The 23,249-nt window shown below is 47.3% G+C and overlaps 1 protein-coding gene across 2 annotated transcripts in view; it reads right to left on the bottom strand.

The window, feature by feature from the left end:
* The window catches only part of PPP4R4 (protein phosphatase 4 regulatory subunit 4), a 1,510,494-nt gene that overhangs the window by 851,187 nt on the left and 636,058 nt on the right, over positions 1-23,249 (bottom strand). For both annotated transcript variants that reach the window (XM_069208239.1, XM_069208238.1), the window contains exon 7: positions 18,482-18,589. In XM_069208239.1, the coding sequence (XP_069064340.1) occupies positions 18,482-18,589 (108 nt within the window). The remainder of the gene's footprint in view (positions 1-18,481; positions 18,590-23,249) is intronic.

Raw genomic sequence — 23,249 nt, 5'->3', positions numbered from 1 at the left:
ACACATCACTAAATCTAACAACATGGATTGGTGTCAGGTATCTCTTATAAAGAAAGTGAAACTCTTTCTCAGAGGAAGTAGCTTTAGAATTGCTATTTACTCTTGCAGCTGGATGGTGGCCACATCTTGCTCCTCTGGCTAAAACACTCCAAGCTGACCCCCTTAACCCCTTCAATGCGGGCGTCGGCCACTGGCCGACGCCCGCACTACCTCCCTGGTGCGGGTCACAACCAGTGGCCGACACCAGGGAGGGGGTTAATAAAACCTCGGGTTTTTTTATTTTTTTTCTAACCCCGGGAGACACGGAAGCTTCTGTGTCTCCCCCCCGCCCCCTCACCCACCCCTTTGTGACGTCAGCGCGCCGCGAGGCGCGCTGAGGTTACAAAGTTGTTTTCCCCATCGGAGCAGGAAGCAGCCTTGCGGCCGCTTCCTACTCCAATGAGGAAAACGGCCTTCCCCACGTTCGGGAAGGCCTCGTAAGAAAGGGGAGAGTCTCCCCTTTCTTACGAGGCCTTCCTGAAAGTGTTTCCTGGCCCCCGGTCGCAGCTGTGCTGCCATCAGGGGCCAGGAAACACTTTCAGGTTTCCTGGCCCCCGATCGCAGCACAGCGATGTTACAAAGTTAGAAAGTTGATTTCCCCATCGGAGCAGGAAGCAGCCTTGCGGCCGCTTCCTGCTCCGATGGGGAAAAGGGCCTTCCCCACATTCTGGAAGGCCTCGTAAGAAAGCGGAGAGTCTCCCCTTTCTTACGAGGCCTTCCTGAAGGTGTTTCCTGGCCCCTGGTCGCAGCTGTGCTGCGATCGGGGGCCAGGAAACACTTTCTGGTTTCCTGGCCTCCCGATTGCAGCACAGCTGCGAACGGGGGCCAAGAAATACTTTCAGCAGGTCTCGTAAGAAAGGGGAGACTCTCCCCTTTCTTACGAGGCCTTCTGAAAGTGTTTCTTGGCCCCCGATTGCAGCTCTGCTGCGATCGGGGGCCAGGAAACACAACTAGACGCCAGGGATTTCAGTTGGGGGGGTCGGCCCCCTCGGAAAACGGGCCGTCCCCCTCCCGGGGGCATATTAAAAAAAAAAAAGGTATAAATAAAAATAAATGGACAGGGGGTCGCCCGTGGGCAGGGCGACCCCCTGTGGGGGCAATATTTTTTTTAGATGTTGTAGGGTTTCCCTGGGTGCCGTTTTGGCCCCCAAGGAAACCATACAACCACTAAACAAAATAGATCTATATATAGATCTATATATATAAATAGATAGATCTATGTAGATATATCTATGTACATGGATATATCTATAGATATATCTATGTAGATAGATATATCTATGTAGATAGATCTATATATATAGCAATCAATCAATCAATCAATCAAAGAGATTTATAAAGCGCTCTACTCACCTGTGATGGTCTCAAGGTGCTGGTGGGGAAGGGGGGGAAAAGGGGCTGAGAGGATCACTGTTCGAAAAGCCAGGTTTTGAGGCCCTTCCTGAAAAGAAGTAGGTTTTGGGTCTTGCGAAGGTGGGTTGGGAGGGCGATCCAGGTTTTGGGTGCAAGGTAGGAGAAGGATCTGCCCCTGGTGGTGGTGTGTTTGATGCGGGGGACAGAGGCGAGAGAGAGGTCAGCTGAGCGGAGGTTTCGTGTGGGGGTGTGGAAGGTGACTCTCGTTGAGATAGGCAGGGCCTGTGTTGTGGAGTGATTTGTGTGCGAGGATGAGGATCTTGAAGGTGATCCTTTTGTCAATGGGGAGCCAGTGGAGGGATTTGAGGTGTGGAGAGATGTGTTCGTGTCGGGGGAGGTCGAGGATGAGTCGTGCTGCTAAGTTCTGGATGCGCTGTAGTTTGCGCTTGAGTTTTAGAGTGGTGCCGGCGTAGAGGGCGTTTCCGTAACCAAGTCTGCTGCTGATGAGTGCGTGAGTGACAGTTTTTCTGGTCTCTGTGGGGATCCATTTGAATGTTTTTTTCAGTATACGGAATGTGTTGAAGCATGAGGAGGTGAGAGCATTGATTTGTTGGGTCATCGAGAGGGAGGAGTCTAGGATGATGCCGAGGTTGCGTGCGTGGTTGGCGGGGGTGGGTGCAGGGCCTAGCGTGGTGGGCCACCATGAGGGGTCCCAGGTGTTTTTGTGTGGGCCGAAGAGGATTATTTCGGTTTTGCTTGAGTTGAGTTTCAGGTGGTTGGCTGTCATATATATATCACTTTTGTCAATATGTGTGTGGTTTCCCTGGGGGGAAAAGGGTCAGACTTGTCTAGTGGCAGTTTTAGTGCCATTAAGAAGCGCAGAAGGTTTATATGCCTACTGCAAAGAGCAAATCTGTATGTTATGTAAATAGCTGAGTACATTAGTAAAGTCAGCCATTACCTGCGCTATAATACCAATGAAATGTATGTGCGGGGTGGAGGGCGGCTATGGAGAGATGAAGGGCACTTTTGCTGGGTGGTAATGAGGGAATCCGAGGAGGAGGGAGTGGGAGCACCAATAATGATTGTTGGACTGGGCGCAGGAGGTGCTAAAGACTGTGACGAATGGTATGTGACAAGGTGTTTTTTTAGTGTCTTGAAAGAACGTGCTGATTGAGGGAAGAAGCGCAGGTAAGGTGGCCTCTACTGTTGCACGTATCTCACACACACCATCGATTTTGTGACTGTCTACGTAGGCTAGTGTTTTAGAGCAACAGTTTAGCCAATAGCAGAGATGGCATCTTGATGGATGACTGCTGCCGGCACTCGGGTTATAGAGGACAGCTCTGACATAGGATCAGAGACTGAGACATCAGATACTGAGACAGCATCTGAGGGATAGGACTATGGCGCAGACTCTGGGAGTGATTTTTCAGTCGGAGGAGTGCCATTCGATAACTCCTCTTCCAGTACATTATGAGGGAGGTGATGAGGACAGTCCTGCTATCCCTTCGGAAGCTGTTTGTGCAACTGGGTAATAGTGGGTTAGCCCAACCCAGAGAGCAGGTGAATGCGGCGGCAAGCAGAGAGAGAGAGAGAGAGAGAGTGCTCTCTTGGGAGCTCCCCAAATTAGTTCAGCCCCAAATTCTACCACCCAAATCGTATTGTGGAGACATCAAAATTATCCATGGCAAAACAAACTGGTTTTGTAAGGCAGGCACCTGTGTTTTTGGTCTTGGGTTCGGCGGCCATATAGAGAAACACACTAAACCCAAACATTTCTGGAAACTAGACATTCGGGTGAGTCCACAGAGGTGTGACTTGTGTGGATTCCCCAAAGTTTTATTACCCAGAATACTCTGCAAAGCTGAAATGTTGAATACAAACTCTATTTTTCTCACATTTCTGTCACACAAACTACAGGAATATGCTGGGATCCACAAAATTCCTACCACCCAGTGACTCCTCACCTGTCCTGATAAAAACACTACCCAACTTGAGTGCCTACACCTAGTGCCTGCGTCAGGAATGGATCACCCCAGGGTCAACAGCTGCCTCATGTAAGGACCAACATTGACCGTTTTGTGTGATCTATTCCTGTCGCGGGCACCAGGCCTACTCACACAAGTGAGGTATCATTTTTATCGGGAGGCTTGGGAGAACGCTGGGTGGAAGGAAATTTGTGGCTCCTCTCAGATTCCAGAACTTTCTGACACCGAAATGTGAGGAAAACGTGTTATTTTAGCCACATTTTGAGGTTTGCAAAGGATTCTGGGTAACAGACCTGGTCAGAGCCCCAGTAGTCACCTCATCTTGGATTCCCCTGGGTTTCTAGTTTTCAAAAATGCGCTGGTTTGCTAGGTTTCCCTATGTGCCGGCTGAGCTAGAGGCCAAAATCTACAGGTAGGCACTTTGCAAAAAACAGCTCTGTTTTCTGTCAAAAAATGGGATGTGTCCACGTTGTGTTTTGGGGCATTTCCTGTCGCGGGTGCTAGGCCTACCCACACAAGTGAGGTATCATTTTTATCGGGAGACTTGGGGGAACGCTGGGTGGAAGGAAATTTGCGGCTCCTCTCAGATTCCAAAACTTTCTGTCACTGAAATGTGAGGAAAATGTGTTTTTTTAGCCACGTTTTGAGGTTTGCAAAGGATTCTGGGTAACAGAACCTAGTCAGAGCCCCACAAGTCACCACATCATGGATTCCCCTAGGTCTCTAGTTTTAAAAAATGCACAGGTTTGGTAGGTTTCCCTATGTGCCGGCTGAGCTAGAGGTCAAAACCTACAGGTAGGCACTTTGCAAAAAACAGCTCTGTTTTCTGTCAAAAAATGGGATGTGTCCACGTTGTGTTTTGGGGCATTTCCTGTCGCGGGCGCTGGGCCTACCCACACAAGTGAGGTATCATTTTTATCGGGAGACTTGGGGGAACGCTGGGTGGAAGGAAATTTGTGGCTCCTCTCAGATTCCAGAACTTTCTGTAACTGAAGTGTGAGGAAAACGTGTTTTTTTTTAGCCACGTTTTGAGGTTTGCAAAGGATTCTGGGTAACAGAACCTGGTCAGAGCCCCACAAGTCACCCCATCTTGGATTCCCATAGGTCTCTAGTTTTCAAAAATGCACAGGTTTGGTAGGTTTCCCTATGTGCCAGCTGAGCTAGAGGCCAAAATCTACAGGTAGGCCCTTTGCAAAAAACAGCTTTGTATTCTGTCAAAAAATGTGATGTGTCCACGTTGTGTTTTGGGGCATTTCCTGTCGCGGGCGCTAGGCCTACCCACAAAAGTGAGGTATCATTTTTATCGGGAGACTTCGGGGAACGCTGGGTGGAAGGAAATTTGTGGCTCCTCTCAGATTCCATAACGTTCTGTCACCGAAATGAGAGGAAAACTTGCTTTTTTAGCCACATTTTGAGGTTTGCAAAGGATTCTGGGTAACAGAACCTGGTCAGAGCCCCACAAGTCACCCCATCTTGGATTCCCCTAGGTCTCTAGTTTTTAAAAATGCACAGGGTTGGCAGGTTTCCCTAGGTGCCGGCTGAGCTAGAGGCCAAAATCCACAGCTAGGCACTTTGCAAAAAACATCTCTGTTTTCTGTCAAAAAAATGGGATGTGTCCACGTTGTGTTTTGGGGCATTTCCTGTCGCGGGCGCTAGGCCTACCCACACAAGTGAGGTATCATTTTTATCGGGAGACTTGGGGGAACACAGAATAGCAAAACAAGTGTTATTGCCCCTTATCTTTCTCTACTATTTTTCCTTCCAAATATAAGAGAGTGTGTAAAAAAGACATCTATTTGAGAAATGCCCTGCAATTCACATGCTAGTATGGGCAACCCGGAATTCAGAGATGTGCAAATAACCACTGCTCCTCAAAACCTTATCTTGAGCCCATTTTGAAAATGCAATGGTTTTCTTGATACCTATTTTTCACTCTTCATATTTCAGCAAATGAATTGCTGTATACCCAGTATAAAATGAAAACCAACTGCAGGGTGCAGCTCATTTATTGGCTCTGGGTACCTAGGGTTCTTGATGAACCTACAAGCCCTTTATATCCCCGCAACCAGAAGAGTCCAGCAGACAAAACGGTATATTGCTTTCAGAAATCTGACATGCAGGAAAAAGTTACAGAGTAAAACATAAAGAAAAATGGCTATTGTTTTCAGCTCAGTTTCAATATTTCTTTATTTCAGCTGTTATGTTCTGTAGAAAAACCTTGTAGGATCTACACAAATGACCCCTTGCTGAATTCAGAATTCTGTCTAGTTTTCAGATATGTTAGCTTTCCTGGGATCCAGCATTGGTTTCACACCCATTCCTGTCACTAACTGGAAGGAGGCTGAAAGCACCAAAAATAGTAAAAATGGGGTATGTCCCAGTAAAATACCAAATTTGTGTTGAAAAATGTGGTTTTCTGATTCAAGTCTGCCCGTTCCTGAAAGGTGGGAAGATAGTGATTTCAGCACCAGAAACCCTTTGTTCATGGCATTTTCAGGGAAAAAAACCACAAGCCTTCTTCGGCAGCCCTTTTTTCCCATTTTTTTGGAAAAAACAAACTTTTCACTGTATTTTGGCTATTTTCTTGGTCTCCTCCAGGGGAAACCACAAACTCTGGGTACCATTAGAATCCCTAGGATGTTGGAAAAAAAGGGCGCAAATTTGGCGAGGATAGCTTATGTGGACAAAAAGTTATGAAGGCCTAAGCGCGAACTACCCCAAATAGCCAAAAAAGGGCTCAGCCCTGGGGGGGGGGGGAAGGCCCAGTAGCTAAGAGGTTAAGGGCATTCTAAACACCACAGTATGCCTCATCAAAGGTATGACAAACAATTACATCAACCCACCATGATGGAACTTCTCTGGCTCCTTTTGCTGGGCGATGTAACCATCAATGGTAGCTGCATCATTTATAAAACTGTAATGACTGGCACCACCAACTACCACCAACTACCTTGGCTGGCAGCTCACCATTTCTGGTGGTCTTTGGCCCACAGGCATCAAAGATACCATCAGAGAGGGGATGAAGAAATTAAATTAAGAAAAATTACGGAAGAGGCATTCTCAATTTTTGCACCCAGCATCTGGAAACACATCAAGTTACATGAGTAGCCCTTTACCCCAAACTCAGAAGAGAACTGAGGAAACAACTCTTTAAGGAGCTATAAATTGTAATGCAGTAAATAGTACAGACTTCAAGAGTCCAGCACTTCCAAGCAGACGCATGAATGTGACCATGTACAGTAATCCACTGCCTTTAGGCTAGGTCTGCAGTGTACAAATACCACATAGATACAAAATTAAACAGTTTCCTGTCCTTTGCAAAGGTGTTTACTTGCTGCATATTGTCATGCAATCTTTGCAATAGGAGAGGGGATAATAGTACAACACCACACAACCCTTAGGTGAGAGTGGAGGGATGTAATAAAAGTTCTTCTCACTACATTTTTAAAAAAATTCTACCAACATTTGTGAATAGTGAGAGAAATTGATGATTAAAATCCCCTCTATCACTTAAAAAATGTAAGAGGGAGAAAAGAGGCCCTAGCCACCCTCTTACCCTTTCGCAAGTACTGAGTAACAGATCAGGACAGAGATACACATCAACAGAGGGATAAGGCAAAAGCAGAGGGAGAGAAAAACAGGCAGAGGGAGAAGGAGAAGCACAGAGGAACTAAGGCAGATGGACTAAATCACAGGGAAAGGAAAAGAGAGACAGTGACACAAAAAGAGGGGCAGAGACTGGGAGATAGGCAGAAGGATGGGAACAGAGGTACAGGTAGAAATGTAGATGGACAAAAGGAAGAAATAGAGCATAGGGAGAGGGAAAGAGTTACAGGAGAGAAAGGATCAGGGAAAAAGAGATAGAGGGACATGATCAGGCACAGAGGGAGATTGAAAGCACGATGGGTACATACACTGAGGGACACTAGAAGAGCCAGAGGAGCAGAAAGGGTAAAGGACAAAGAGGGACGCAAAAAAGAGACACAAAATTTAAACAATGGAGCAGATTGACGGGCATAGGTACATGGAATAATGAAAGAAGCTGAGGGACAGAGAGGCAGGAAGACAGGGACAGGGAGGGACAAGGAATGAGAGACTGGTGAGGAAAGAGGGACACAGTGAAGGAAAGCACAGGTGAATAGAGAAAGGAACAGCGACAAGTGGAAAAACACAGCCTCATCATATGCCAACATATCCACATCAACTGACCACACACTCACTAAAGTATTCCCACATGCTTTTTATCAGACACTCACCATCATATGGCCACACATCCACCTTTATACACTAACAGAGCCACCACCATATGGCCAACACAGAGTCATTCATTCACACTGCCAGCAACACATGACTTTGCATCCACATTCAAAGAAATGTGCATCCGTTATCCATACACTCACCATTTGAAAACCACACACCCATCATTAAATGCTTACATACTCATCACACATGCACCTTCAGAAGCTAAAAATCTACCATCAGACACCCACCACTCAGTATAGTATGGCAATAATTCAAATACCATCATATGCCTCCATTAATTATCATTAACACACAGTGATAGCCACACAACCCAAATTAAACACACACAGCCACCATCATACTCCAACCAACATACCCACCAACATACAACCAAAAACAATCATATGCTTATACACCCAACAATATATGTCATCACACAGACTTTCAAATGCCCACACACCCAATATTATACACTAACACAGTGGTTGCAGCTTTGGCTCTCGTAGAATGAGCTTGCAAGCCCTCAGGAGGTTTCTTCTTGGCCAATGCATAGCAGATTCTGATGCAAAAAAGGATGGTTTGTTTCCACACCGCGCAACCTTTCTTCACACCAAAATACCCCGCAAAGAGTTGGTGTCCCATCCAGAACTCTTGTGTGTGATCAAAGTAAAATGACAACCACTTATGACAAGTGGCATTGCTCCTCTTCTTTAGAGGAGTGTGGAGGTGCTTAAAACATGGGCTTGATGACAGATTGGCCCACATGAAATGGAGTCACTGCTTTTGGGAGGAAAAAGGCCTTAGCGTGAAACACCAGTTTGTCTGGTAGAACAGACAATAGGGAGGCTTGGTTGATAAAGCCTGCAGCTCACCCCCGGGCAGATATTATTGCCACAAGAAATGCTATTTTGATCATCAGCAGCTGGAGGGGCAATAGTGTAAAGGCTCAAAAGGAGCACACATTAAAAAAGTAAGAACCAAATTAAGGTCCCACTGAGGCATACTAAAAGGAGAAGAGTGGAAACAAGTCCTTTGAGGAACCTATTTACAGTAGTGGACTTAAATAAAGAGTGTTGCTCGAGCAGCCGCAAGAAGGCAGACAGAGCCAAAAGGTAACCCTTCAGAGTACCCAAAGCAGAGCCCTGCAGGGCAAGGGGAAGAATAAAAAGAAGATCAGAGAGAGTGGCAGAAAACGGGTCAATAGACTTCTCTGTGCAATATTTTACAAATGTTTTCCATTGGCAGGCGTACATCCCTGGTGGAGGGACGTCCGGCTACCAAAATAACACTGCAGACTTCGGAACAAAGGTCAAAATATGTCAACTGTTGCTGCTCAATATCCACGCAAGAAGGCGAAGAGTTGACAGGTTCAGGTGGATGACCCTCCCCTGCTTCTACGACAGAAGATCCTCCCGAAGGGGAAGCCTAATCAGAGGATCGATGCTCATGTTCAGAAGCTCGGAGTACCATAATCTCCTTGCCCAGCCCGGAGCTGTTGGACCTGGCCCTTTTTGTAGCGTCACCCCCAAACATGTTGCCTCCTTCCTCCTATTTTTCCTGAACTGTTTTTGTTGGCTTTGGACTGTGGGCACTTTACCACTGCTAACCAAAGTTAAAGTGCATATGTTCTCTGTGTAAATTGTATAGGTGATTGGTTTATCCCTGATTGGCATATTTGATTTACTCTTAAGTCCCTAGTAAACTGCACGAGGTGCCCAGGTCCTACAAATCAAATGCTTCTAGTGGGCCTGCAGCCCTGTTTGTGCCACCCACATGGGTTGCCCTGTAAACATGTCTCAGACCTGTCACTGCAGTGTCTGTGTGTGCAGTTTGGCACTGCCAATGCAACCTGGCAAGTGTACCCACTTGCCAGGCCCAAACCTTCCCTTTACTATTTGTAAGTCACCCCTAAGATAGCTGCATGGGCAGGGTACAGTGTATGTTAAAGGTAGGACATGTACTGAAGTGTTTTACAGGTCCTGAAAGTGAAATACCTCCAAATTCGGTTTTCACTGCTGCAAGGCCTATCACTCTCATAGGTTAACAAGGGGACTGCCTTTTAATATCTTTTAAGTGCAGTTTTCTATTGGGAACAGATTGAGATTTGGAGTTTGGTGTCTCTGAACTCACAATTTAAAAATACATATTTTGGCAAGGTTGGTTTTTAGATTGTCAGTCTGAAAATGCTACTTTTAGAAAGTGGGCATTTTCTGCTCAACCATTCTGTGCCTCTACCTGCTTGTGGAATCCACGTCTGGATTAGACTGACAGTTGTGCTGTTTGGGAGTACCCTCTAGACAGGGGCACAAAGGGAGCTTGGGTATAGCCTGCATATCCTAATGAGTCTCCTGAGCTAGAATGGAGACAGAGGAGCTGACACTTACACCTGAAAGGACTGTGCCTGTTCTCACACAATTCAGTCTCCAGCAACCTGGTGTGTGTTGATGACCAGGATTGGGCAAGGCAGGATCTTGTGAACAACAGAGACTTTCCTTTTAAGTTTGCTCACATCAAAGGCAGAAAGAGGTATAAACAGTGGACCCAAAACCCCAGACTTTTAGATTATTTCTCCATCAAGAGGAATCTCTTCCAAGGAGAAGAGCTAAGAACTTGAGGAAGAGTACTGGCCCTTTGCCTGTGAGTGTGCTTTGCTGGGTTGGCCTGCAGTTGATGCTACTGGCTTTGAGAAGACAAAGAATGGACTTGGCTGTGTTTTCCAGCTTGTGAAGTGTCTACAAGGACTTAGACTGAGCTTGTCCCCTGTTTGGAAGTCTCAGGGCCATCAAAGACTTTCTCTGCCAGCACCAGGACTCTCTTGCTGAGACTCCTACTTTGCCAAGTGATGCCAAATCTAGGCCCTGGGCCCCTGAAAGAAGAAGCTGGTGGAATCAAGTCTGCAATCCACGCACAGGAGCCATGCAGGAGCAAAATCAAAGCGGAACATGCTCCGGGGCTAAAAAAACAACGCACCACCAGAATCGTGGCTGGGAAATCGATGCAACACCTGTACGCGGCTGACAAAATTGAAGCATCACCCACCCAGCGTGACTCTTCACTAGTGTGAGCCGGAATTTTGCATGCATCGTCGCTGGGTGTCAAAATCATTATGAACCTGTGCGGACCCTTCTGCGGGTGAGCAAAATGACGCATTGCCTACCCGACCGGAGAAGAAATGACACACAGCCTCACTTGTGAGTAAGGATTTGTTGCATCGCTTACTTTTCTAACTCACGCTCGCCAGTGCAGCCTCATTTTTGACACAAACCTGGTACTTTGTGTATTTGTGTAAAAACAACACATCCATTGATTTCTATAGATTAAGGGGGTGATTCCGACCGCCAGGAACAGGATGGCGGTGAGGGGTGTCATGGGGCCCCTGGGGGCCCCTGCAGTGCCCATGCCAATGGCCAATGGCATGGGCACTGCAGGGGCCCCTGTAAGAGGGCCCTACAAAGATTTTCAGTTTCTGCCATGCAGACACTGAAAATCGCGACGGGTGCAACTGCACCCGTTGCACCCTTCCCACTCCGCCGGCTCCATTCGGAGCCGGCTTCCTCGTGGGAAGGGGTTTCCCGCTGGGCTGGCGGGCGGCCTTCTGGCGGTCACCCGCCAGCCCAGCGGGAAACACAGAATAACCGCGGCGGTCTTCTGACCGCGTAGCGGTATTCTGGCGGCTCCCGCCGGCACCGCGATTACCGCGGCCGGCGGGAGTCGGAATGATCCCCTAAGACTCTTTTTATCTTTAAAAATTCATAACTTTGCTTGTGTATCTTGGATTTGTCTTCTTAGTCTTATTTGATTTAGATAAATATTGGCTATTTTTCTAAAATGGTGTTGCATCCATTTTGTAGTGTTTTCACTGTGTTACTGTGTGTGGTGGTACAAATACTTTACATATTGCCTTTGAGATATGCCTGACTGCTTGCCTCAAGCTATCAAGGAGGTGTGCAGGGGGTGTCTTAGGAATGTAACTTCCTTACCCTGACAAGAGTGAGGATCCCTGTTTGGACAGAACGCAAACTGACTGCCAACCAGAGACCCAATTTCTAACACTGGTGATCAGCGGGTGGGATAAAACTTGTCTTTGTACTTGACATACAGTGATTAGTGTACACTACTGTTCCAGCGCAGACCTTTACGTGACCACATACATTGTTTTTCTCTGTTGTCCTCCTGGATGTATTGTTGATATTTGGGACTCTGGTTTGTGGTTGCACCTGTGAGGACTTTGCAGAATGGAAGTCAACTTCCAGCACCTGGAGAGCTACACAATGAGGAAGCTAAATGTTTTCTGCAAGGAAAGAGGGCTGGCTGTGAAGAGAACATCCCAAAGGTGGGTTCTTGAAACAGCCCTGTTACAGTATGAGATGGAAGGCTGGTAAGCAACCATATCAAATGATTCTGACAAGGAGGATTACTCTGATTAGGAGGGCAGTGGCTCTGAAAGGGTAACAGGGCAAGAGGGATGGAGGATAGCTTGCGAGCAGTAGCTGAGAGAGCTAGATGAAGAGCTTGAAGGAACTGATAGAGCCGTAGCCAAGCAAAAAGAAATGTTTGTAGCTCATCAACTGAGCTTTGGAGAGCTGAAGCTGAGAGCCGTGAGGCCCGACTCCAGTTCAGATGGTGGCAGCAAAAGTGTTACATACAGCATTGTGGGAGAAGTCCACATGCCCAGAGACTTGGTGCCCAACTTGAAGGAGGGGGATGATATACATCGGGAGGTTCAGGTTTATGAGGTAGCTCCAGTGGTGCGCAGGGTCCCCGCGGTGGACTGGGGAACTGGCATGGGGAGTCATACTCCGGGAGATGGGAGGGGCACTGTACTGGCTCTAGGCAAGAATGACAGGGAGAGGGTTTGCCCACAGGTAGAAGTCCTGGTTGTGAGGTATGGAGACATCCCAGAAGAGTTTGGGTTGAGCGTCAGGGACAGTCAGATACTGTCTCACTAGTCTCAGGAGGGTGATGTGGGGTACTTTTTACAGGCACTGGATAGTGAGGTGGAGGGTAGTTTGGTAAACACATGTGAGGGGCTGTGTGATGTGATTGCTGGAGAGCATATGTTCAGTCATTGTTTTCCAGAGCTACGCCGACACCAGGTGGAGTGTGAGTTCTCTGACCCCAGGAAACCTGCACTAGAGCAGATCTCTGGGTGAGTACCGGAGAGTCTGGAGAGGCATTTGGGGGTGCACCTGAGGGGAGTGGCTCAGGATTTCCCCAAACAAGGGAGATGTGAGAGGTTTGCAGGTACCCAGGTATGTCCTTGTGTAGTGGGATGGTCGAGGGGTCCCATGTACTGTCTCAGGAGAGAAGGAGTTCCTTTACCAAACATGCTTTTACAACTTAATCTGTTGTAAAGGCATGTGTGGTAAAGATGAGGTTGTTGTGAAGACCGTGTTGTAAAGGCTTGCATGATATACACATGAGTTGTTCTATCATACATCCGTAAACCGCAGGTAACTCCTGTGGCCAGGCAGGAAGAGAATGTGGAAATAAGCATCTTGCAAGTCCAACACTACCATCCAGTCTCCTGGGTCCACAGCAGACAAGACCTGAGCCAAAGTGAGCCTCTTGAACTTCTCCCTTTTGAGGATGAGATTGACGGTTCACAGATCTAAGATAAGGCGAAGACCTTTGTTCTTCTTGGGAATCAGAAAGTAGTTGGATTAGCAACCATTACCTACTTCTGACACTGAACCCTCTCTATGGCTTTCTTGGTCAAGAGAGCCATGTCTTCCTTGCAGAGCAGGGACAAATGATCCTCTCTCAGCCGGTCGCGAGAAGGAGGCATGGGGGGGCTCAAAGGGGAGGGAGTAGCCCTTCCGAATGATCTCTAAGTTCCACATGTCTGATGTTATGGACTGTCAGTGGTGGAGATGATGGCTGATTCTGCCACCAACTGGACGTCCATGATCTTGTAGAGCAAGATTTGGAGGGCTTAGCGGCTGTGACTTCCGGGGGGTGTTGGTTATAGCAGACCTCCGACTACCTGACCCACAGGGTAGTATGAATGATGCCCTCACCCACGCATAGGCTGGGAAGCTTGTGCAGGATGGTGGATGGAAACGAGTTGGTGGGTTATATGCCCCTTCTGTGTCCACAAAAGGGGCAAAAGGCAATCTGGGGATCGCGCTGGACAGCTGAGAAGCCCAAATACTTGGTCATAGCCCATGAGTCCTTAAAGCGGTCTGGCGCTGAGTCTGCCTTGCCTCCTGAGAGACACTCTAAACCACAGAAAACCGCAAACTTTGGTGTGTCCCTCCCGTCCTTGACAGCTTGCGAGACACTGGCCCGGGCCTACTCCGGAACCTATGGCAGCACTTATGCAACAACGTCCCACAAAGTGTGGGAGTAACGGACCAATAAGCATGCGGTGTTCAGTGACCACAATGCAAGGTAGGTAGAAGAAAACATTTTCTTTCCAAAGCTATCCAGTCTCCTGTATTCGCTGTTCAGGGGCGCAGCAGGGAATGCACCTTGGGAGGTAGAGGCTTGGAAAACGAAACTCTTGGGTGGGGTGCTGGGTGAGGAAGTATGGATGCCGAGGTGTGGGACGTGGCGGCAGGCAATTGTCCTATTCACAGGAGCCCCTGTGCTGGGCTTCAAAAAAGTTCCTAGTAGGACATCTGTGCTTCATTAAAAGGGAGCAGGGGTTCAGAAGAAGCTCCTAGCTGTAGCACTTCCATCAAGATGTTTGTCTTGACTGCCACCAAGACCAACATGAGGTCCAGGACCTCAGCCACCCCCTTGACCACCACAGCATATGTTGTCCCCTCCTCCATAACCATAGTAGGGGAAGAAAGCATGCCAACATCTGGAGAAGTATCCAGTCAGCGGGCATCACCCAGTTCCTCACACCAGTTCATGCTTTCCTGGCATTCAAACTAGTATTCTAACAGGTCCAGTGACCCCCCCATTCCTCCTTGAGGCCTAGTCCATTCAGAATAGGGCTCAAGCACTGTCCTAGGACACATGGGCCCTTTCAGCACCAGAATCTGTGTCGGCCAACTCCGTCCTGGCTCTATGTTGGATTTGTGGATCCAAATGGGGATGGCACTGTTGATGGGTGCCAGGAGCACCTGCATCGGGCCAGTGTTCAGGAAATCTGTAACTGGATCCACAGCGACCCATCGGGGCCCCAGCCACTGGTGCATAAACTCATCGGGCCCCCCGTGACCCTGTGAAGTCCAAAGGTGCTCCAGGGAGGTCAGCCCGCTCAAAAACACAGAGAATGCCCTTGTGAAATTCTTTTATATGAGTGAGGGTCGTTCCAGCTCTCGGAAAAGCATGGAGGAGCGGAATGAAGCCTAGCAAAGGCCCCGACGAAAAGTGCCTTGAACACCAATGTTCCGTCGAAGCGTCAGCCTACGAATGAGGAGAAGTCGAAGCATGCTTCAACTTCTTGTACCTCTTTCACGACTGTTCAGATGACTTTGAGTGAGATCAAGAGAACTTAAGGCTCCTGGAGCAGTCCCATGACCTTCCCCTTCGCCAGGATCGAGATCTCTGAGGAGTCACGTGACGCACCTGCCAGGCCACTAGCAGATTTAGGAATCACTCCCTCAAAGCATTTGTTGCCATGGCCCAGCAGTCCAAGCACAACATGGCGTTGTGGTTGTGCTCAAGCCACAAAAGACACACGAGGTGTGGGTCTGTAACCAACATGGCACTGTGACAGTCGCCACACAGTTTAAAACCTGTCTTCCTCAAAGACATCCAAGACACACCAGGAGGAAAATTCCTCAAAAAAGAATTTGACAAAATATCAAAAGAAGCCTGTCAAAAAATGACAAGAGGGGTAGCTCTTCTCTGGATTAGCACTAACTGGCGTAGAAAGAAAAGAACTGACATCAAAGCGCCGGTGTGGCACCTACACAGATGATGACAACGTCACATCAAGCATTGATGACGCCTTGCAGAGCCGATCGAAACCACCTACCAGCACACTGGGTTAATGCTCAAGAAAGATCTTCTGAGTCCAGTCCGACGCCTGAGGAAATTCAAAGGTAAGGAATCTGCGCCCTTCGTCTCATCTTTCAAAACCAACATCATTTATTCTTAGTTCCCTCCCATACTGCATTTACAGAAATTAAAATTGACTACCTTCACCCATTCTCCCACTCCTACATCGTCCACCCTTGCTGAAAGTAGGTCTGTGCCAGTCTTTCGTGCTGCGAAGTAACCTGAATGGGTTCTTTCAGCACTTTATAGTACACTAAAATAAATGTGTACATACATACAATGTAGGTAATCTTATACAAAACCACGCATTTGTGCACCTCCACTTAAAAAAAGCATGCATTATACAGTGAAGTTAAATGAAAAGTGACACGGGCATGACAGGTTTTGTGACCTTGCTACGTTTTTTGTTAGGACTCTGAAGTAGCACACTTAATTTCTTATACATACATTAACAACACATAAAATGTGAGAAAGGGGCTAATTGAGCTTTTCAGTTAAGTACTAACATAGTGTCCGTGTTTGAAATTTACAATGTAATCATGAATTCTAGCGTTTTGCTTTGTATTCACAATCTTGATATGTTAAATAAAATCACCTTTGCCTAAGATCGCATTAATATTGCCTTGATATGTTTTGTAAAAGCTGTGCAACATGTACTGTTGACAGAAGACGCCTATTTTGTGTCAACAAAATATTAAATAATGTATGCATATCCACATTGTCTACAATGACAATTACTGATTGTTTTTTCCATGACAGACCATAGTAAAACAATTAGGGGGTGATTCTTACGTTGGCGGGCGGCGGAGGCCGCCCGCCAAAGTAACCCCGCCAGAACACCGCACCGCGGTCGTGAGACCGCTGCGGTGATTCTGAGATTTGCCCTGGGCTGGCGGGCGACTGCCAAAAGGCCGCCCGCCAGCCCAGGGCAAATCAACCTTCCCACGAGGACGCCGGCTCAGAATTGAGCCGGCGTAGTGGGAAGGTGCGACGGGTGCAGTTGCACCCGTAGCGTATTTCAGTGTCTGCAAAGCAGACACTGAAATACTTTGTGGGGCCCTCTTACGGGGGCCCCTGCAGTGCCCATGCCATTGGCATGGGCACTGCAGGGGCCCCCAGGGGCCCCGCGGCACCCCCTACCGCCATCCTGTTCATGGCGGGTTTCCCGCCATGAACAGGATGGCGGTAGGGGGTGTCTGAATCCCCATGGCGGCGGAGCGCGCTCCGCCGCCATGGAGGATTCACTAGGGCAGCAGTAAACCGGCGGGAGACCGCCGGTTTACCCTTTCTGACCGCGGCTGAACCGCCGCGGTCAGAATGCCCTTCGGAGCACCGCCAGCCTGTTGGCGGTGCTCCCGTGGTCGGTGACCCTGGCGGTCACCGACCGCCAGGGTCAGAATGACCCCCTTAATGTAGTAACCATTTTCGTTCACTCCTTTTCAAAATTTTCCCTCACCGTATTGAAAATCGCCTTTTAACAAACTATTATTAATAACCGGCAGCAAAATATATAACAGTATGGCACAAAAAACTGTGCCAGTTTCTAATTCAATCTATTTCCCCTTTTATATGGTGTTTATATTACACTATGCAATTAAAAATGACCATAAACAAATGCTTGAATTATTCCCAGGCGCGTTCCCCCACCCACCGTGCTTCTGTATACAGAGAATAGACATGTCCTGTAGTACACCTTCAGAGACGTTTTAAGGCATGGCCATGTAAGGTGGGCTCTGGCCCATGGTCCCCTGACAGAGCTGTCTCTCTTGTTCATCAGTGTGTATTGCCTTAATGACTTTTAATCATTCTTAAACATATTGTTTTATATACCGTTTTCCTTTAATTAAATGGTAAAGTGGGTGATATATGCGTGTCTATTACAGACATTTTGCAGAGAAATGTTGTGCTCATGTTTCATGCAACATCCATAAAAAGTTTCTTTTATAAGAAAACAAGACCTCACATGAGAAATGGGAGGGTGTCACAGAGATTAATTGAAGCGATACTGTTAAGCTGCTGCTGTGTTACAATACTGAAAACACTTCACTATCCCTGAATATTGGATGTAAACACATTTAGAATTAATTTGAAGCGTGCATCTGTGCACTGCCAGTGACCTGGCCAGAAAGGCCTTAAAAGAGCTGAAATGTGGCCATAAACTCAAAGCTGTTCCGAACGAAGCCCCCAAAATACGTTTGGCCCCAGGTCCTCAAACTCTTTAAGATGTCCCTGGAACACCTATAATGTAAATATCCATGTACCCATTTGTTAAGCTACTCCTTCATCCGTGCAATCAGTTATGCACCCATTGATCGAGCATCCATTTTCACATTCACTCATCCCTTCCACAAAACCACAGAAAAACTTGTCGTAATGAAAAGCTAGGCCTATTGGCTTTAGCATTTCTTGTTGGCTTTCACAGATAAAAACTCCCACGTAAACCAGCATTTAATTAACGTGGTTTTGGTCAATATACATAAGTAAAAATGACTTTCTTAAATTAATTTGTCATCTATCACCCTGATAATACTTAGACATTTTACCATGTTAGCATAAATTGTAGCCTAATGAATTATATCAAGACCTCGAATAACAGTTTTCTAAGTTTTAACACTACAACAGGGTTAACTCTGAAATGGTATAAAGTCCAACAGTGGCAACAAAGGTATAACAACTACATTTACTCAGATATCTTGATTAACAAGTAAGAACCGCTTCCATGAGGTAAAAGACCAGCATGCAACAGACTCTAGAGATGTGTAGCAGATTCTATTTCAGATGTGATTCGTTCATTAGATGGAGTACTAGATTACTTCACACAGGCGTCCATACAAAAATAGCTCTATTTTTCACGCATTACATATTTTTCAGTTTCCATGCCGTAGGATGTTACTTACCCTATTCCTTGTGCTATGTATTCTAGTTGACGGCACATGCACGACCGTACTTCATACTCAACATCCTGACAAAGGGATTTTACTAGTGGAAGTATATCTCTCCGGATGCTGAAATAGAAAAGCAACAGCCAATGAGCTAAAACGATGGTAAAGTGTATTCAGTATGGGTCACATACCACATATTTAGTAGTTAACCATGTTTTCATTAGAAATAATATGTTCAATGTGCTTTAAGCATTTTTTGAGGAGCAGGAGACGAGGATGTTCGCACAACTATTATTCCCCACTACTATTTGCTTACTCATGTCCCACGTGGTCAGAAATACATTCTGTGGGGGGATAAACACTGAATGGGCATCATATAAATGATACCAAGGGCACGATTTACCAGAAGTACTAAGAAATCTAATCTCGGTGGTTTCCAGGTACATTCAGAGCACACATTTCAGACATCCCTGCAATTAACAAATGATTCCTAAATTCCTCCAGGGTAACTGTGACAGAGACCAAGGTCAGACTGGCCATGCTATATTCTTGCATTTTCTGACTGGTTGCAGGGAAATGGCTGTTCTGAGACTTGGATGGACTGTCATGATAAAATCCTGTAAGATCTCACTGCCTCGTTCTATTTAAGCCCTCCTGTAGGGCAGGGCTGGCCTCAACACATACGCCGGGGCTGATTTTCGGGCTGAGTCTGGTTTTCAGTTCGGGCCACTGGTCACATGGATTTTTGTAAGGTGTACGGGCACATCAGGAAAGAAAAAAAACTTTTTTGCTGACGACAGCACCAGCCTCTCTGCCGTGGGCAGAGTACAGTATTGTCAAAACGTATAGGCCTGGTGGTTCATCAACACTATACCCATGTTATGAGTGAGTTGTCTCTGCGCTGCGCTCCCTAATTCCTAAATATCAGAATTTATGGTCCTGTCAGCGCAATCCCACCCCAGGGAGTCTCTCGATCTGAAATCCCTCCAGGCAACCTAACAGAAACAGTAACGATTTGCACCTGTTAATGTATAATCCCAAGGACTCTCAAAGAGGATGAATAGTCATTGGCTTCTTGGACACTGCAAATAATGAGGGGGCATTGGGCACCCCTGTCTAGTCTCACTCGTCACATCCCAGCTTTCAGAGATGTAACCTCGTGAACAAACATGGACAGTGGGACTAGAGTGGACGAAAGATAACTCACTCAAGGAAACTGTAGCCAAATGCCATCTTCTGGAGAATTATGTCCCCATCTTGTGCGTGGAAGGCCTATTGAATAACCAAGACCACTAGCACAGCATCCAGTGCTGGAGGCCCAGGTCATATGCATGACATGAGTTAGATGTCTAATATTCATGAGACTACTTCTAGTGAGTATGAAGCTACGCTGGTCATCTTGGACCAGGGATCTAATTACGGTTTTTAGTCTAACTGGAATGGCTAGACCTTCACATCCATGTTCATCCATGTTCAGCTGCTGTCCAATTTTAGCAACATGACCAAAACACACTCCCTTGAGGACTGTGGCAGTCTGCAAGTCCTCTGGCCCTTTCTAAAACCTCCACTAGGCAAACAGAGAGAAAAGAAACATAGGTATGGTAGAACCCAAGAGGCAAACCATCCACCCCAGCACCTTGTTGTGTGACATACCGATGATAACCACATAAACTTTGTCTTGGGTAATGTCTACTTCAAAGTCCAACCTTCACTCTCCAAAAGTTTAGGGCCTCTACACCACTAGGAAACCCTACAAGCCTGTGTACCTCTGCCAGATATCCCCTAAGATAAATCAAAATCGCTAAGTGTTTATGCACCACTCAGCCACTCTGCCCCGTGAGTGCCAGTATCATAGGTGTGGGAGTCTCCCTCCTAAACAGTCAAGCTAAAAGCCTGCCCGGTTTATCTTCATCCCAATGTAGCTACTGCCTATAGTCACAGAGAGTAAATATATCCAATACCACCTATATATTCTTTATTCTACTATTCACAGGTAGCAACTCCCTATCTCCCTTGTGCGCTCTACTTTTCTGTCTCTGCAAACTAGCCAATTTCTCTTCCTGTGTTTTCAGATCTTTCTGCAAATGAGCTTTTGTGCCATATTTTTAACAAATACATTTGCCACACAGGACTGTAGGAGGCTGGCCTGACATGTAGTGGGTACCAGAGGTACTTACACCTTGTGCCAGGTCCAGTTATCCCTTATTAGTGTAGGAGAGGTGTTTCTAGCAGCTTAGACTGATAGAAGGTAGCTATGGCAAAGCAGCTTAGGCTGAACTAGGAGACATGTAAAGCTCCTACTACACCACTTATATCATATGCACAATATCATAAGAAAACACTATACACAGAGTTACTAAAAATAAAGGTACTTTATTTTTATGACAATATGCCAAAAGTATCTCAGTGAGTATCCTCAGTAAGAAGATAAGATATATAATATGACAATATGCCAAAAGTATCTCAGTGAGTATTCTCAGTAAGAAGATAAGATATATACACAAGTTATATGTACACAAACCAAAATGTAATAGCAAGAAAAGTAATGCAAACAGTGTAGAATTACAATAGGTTGCAATAGGAGCACATAGGTATAGGGACAACACAAACCATATACTCCAAAAGTGGAATGCGAACCACGAATGGACCCCAAACCTATATGAGCTTGTAGAGGGTCGCTGGGACTGTAAGAAAACAGTGAGGGTTAGAAAAATACCCTACCCCAAGACCCTGAAAAGTAGGAGTAAAGTGCACCTACTACCCCCAGAGAGCACAGAAGTTGTGATAGGGGGATTCTGCAGGAAGAACAAACACCAGCAATGCAACAACAGTGGATTTCCAGACCTGAGGACCTGTAAGACAAGGGGACCAAGTCCAATAGTCGCGACAGTGTTGAGAGTGGGCAGGAGCCCAGGAAATGGCAGCTGAAGATGCAAGGAAGCTGCCACCGGCTGGAAGAAGCTTGGAGTTCTGCAAGAAAGAAGAGGACTAGGGACTTTTCCTGTGGAAAATGGATGTCCCACATCGCGATGAAGCTTGCAGAGGTGTTCCCACGCAGAAAGACCGCAAACAAGCCTTGCTAGCTGCAAGGGTTGCGTTAGAGATTTTTGGGTGCTGCTGTGGCCCAGGAGGGACCAGGATGTCGCCTTTTGGAGGAGGAGACAGAGGGGGTGCCCAGCAACTCAGAGAGCCCTCACAGAAGCAGGCAGCACCCGCAGAAGTACCCCAACAGGCACTTAGAAGAAAAGTGAACCAGAGTCCACGCGGAGTCACATAAGGGAGTCCCACGACGCCGGAGGACAACTCAGAAGGTGGTGCACTGCAGGATGGAGTGCCGGGGACCAGGCTTGGCTGTGTACAAAGGAAATCCTGGAAGAGTTCACAGGAGCCAGAGCAGCTGCAAATCACACAGAACACAGCTTTGCAGTCTAGAGTAGGGAGGTAAGGACTTACCTCCACCAAACTTGGACTGAAGAGTCACTGGACTGTGGGAGTCACTTGGACAGTGTTGCTGTGTTCCAGGGACCACCCTCGTCAGGATGAGAGGAGACCCAGAGGACCAGTGTTGCAGTCTTTTGGTGCCTGCGTTAGCAGGGGGAAGATTCCGTCGACCCACAGGAGATTTCTTCGGAGCTTCTGGTGCAGGGTGAAGGCAGGCTACCCCCAGAGCATGCATCACTTGGAAACAGTCGAGAAAGCGGGCAGGATTAGGCGCTACAATGTTGCTGGTAGTCGTCTTGCTACTTTGTTGCGGTTTTGCAGGTGTCCTGGAGGAGTCAGCGGTTGAACCTTTGGTAGAAGGTGAAGAGGGAGATGCAGAGGAACTCTGGTGAGCTCTTGCATTCGTTATCTGGAGAATTCCCCAAAGCAGAGACCCTAAATAGCCAGAAAAGGAGGTTTGGCTACCAGGTTAGGTGGATTGGCTACCAAGAGAGGTAAGAGCCTATCAGAAGGAGCATCTGACGTCACCTGCTGGCACTGGCCAGTCAGAGCCGTCCAATGTGCCCCCAACACCTCTGTTTCCAAGATGGCAGAGATCTGGGACACACTGGAGGAGCTCTGGGCACCTCCCCTGGGAGGTGTAGGTCAGGGGAGTGGCCACTCCCCTTTCCTTTGTCCAGTTTCGCGCCAGAGCAGGGCTGGGGGATCCCTGAACTGGTGTAGACTGGCTTATGCAGAGATGGGCACCATCTGTGCCCATCAAAGCATTTCCAGAGGCTGGGGGAGGCTACTCCTCCCCAGCCCTTCACACCTATTTCCAAAGGGAGAGGGTGTAACACCCTCTCTCAGAGGAAATCCTTTGTTCTGCCTTCCTGGGCCAGGGCTGCCTGGACCCCAGGAGCACAGAAACCTGTCTGAGGGGTTGGCAGCAGCAGCTGCAGTGGAGACCCCGGAAAGGCGGTTTGGCAGTACCCGGGTTCTGTGCTAGAGACCAGGGGGATCATGGAATTGTCCCCCCAATACCAGAATGGTATTGGGGGGACAGTTCCATGATCTTAGACATGTTACATGGCCATGTTCGGAGTTACCATTGTGACGCTATACATAGGTAGTGACCTATGTATAGTGCAAGCGTGTAATGGTATCCCCGCACTCACAAAGTCCGGGGAATTTGCCCTGAATGATGTGTGGGCACCTTGGCTAGTGCCAGGGTGCCCACACACTAATAACTTTGTACCCAACCTTCACCAGGAGAAGGTTAGACATATAGGTGACTTATAAGTTACTTATGTGCAGTGGTAAATGGCTGTGAAATAACGTGGATGTTATTTCACGCAGACTG

This window comes from Pleurodeles waltl, chromosome 9, assembly GCF_031143425.1.
Source record: "Pleurodeles waltl isolate 20211129_DDA chromosome 9, aPleWal1.hap1.20221129, whole genome shotgun sequence".
Taxonomy (NCBI): domain Eukaryota; kingdom Metazoa; phylum Chordata; class Amphibia; order Caudata; family Salamandridae; genus Pleurodeles; species Pleurodeles waltl.
The sequence above is the reverse complement of the archived record's forward strand: the minus strand, read 5'-3'. Positions and strand labels throughout refer to the sequence as shown.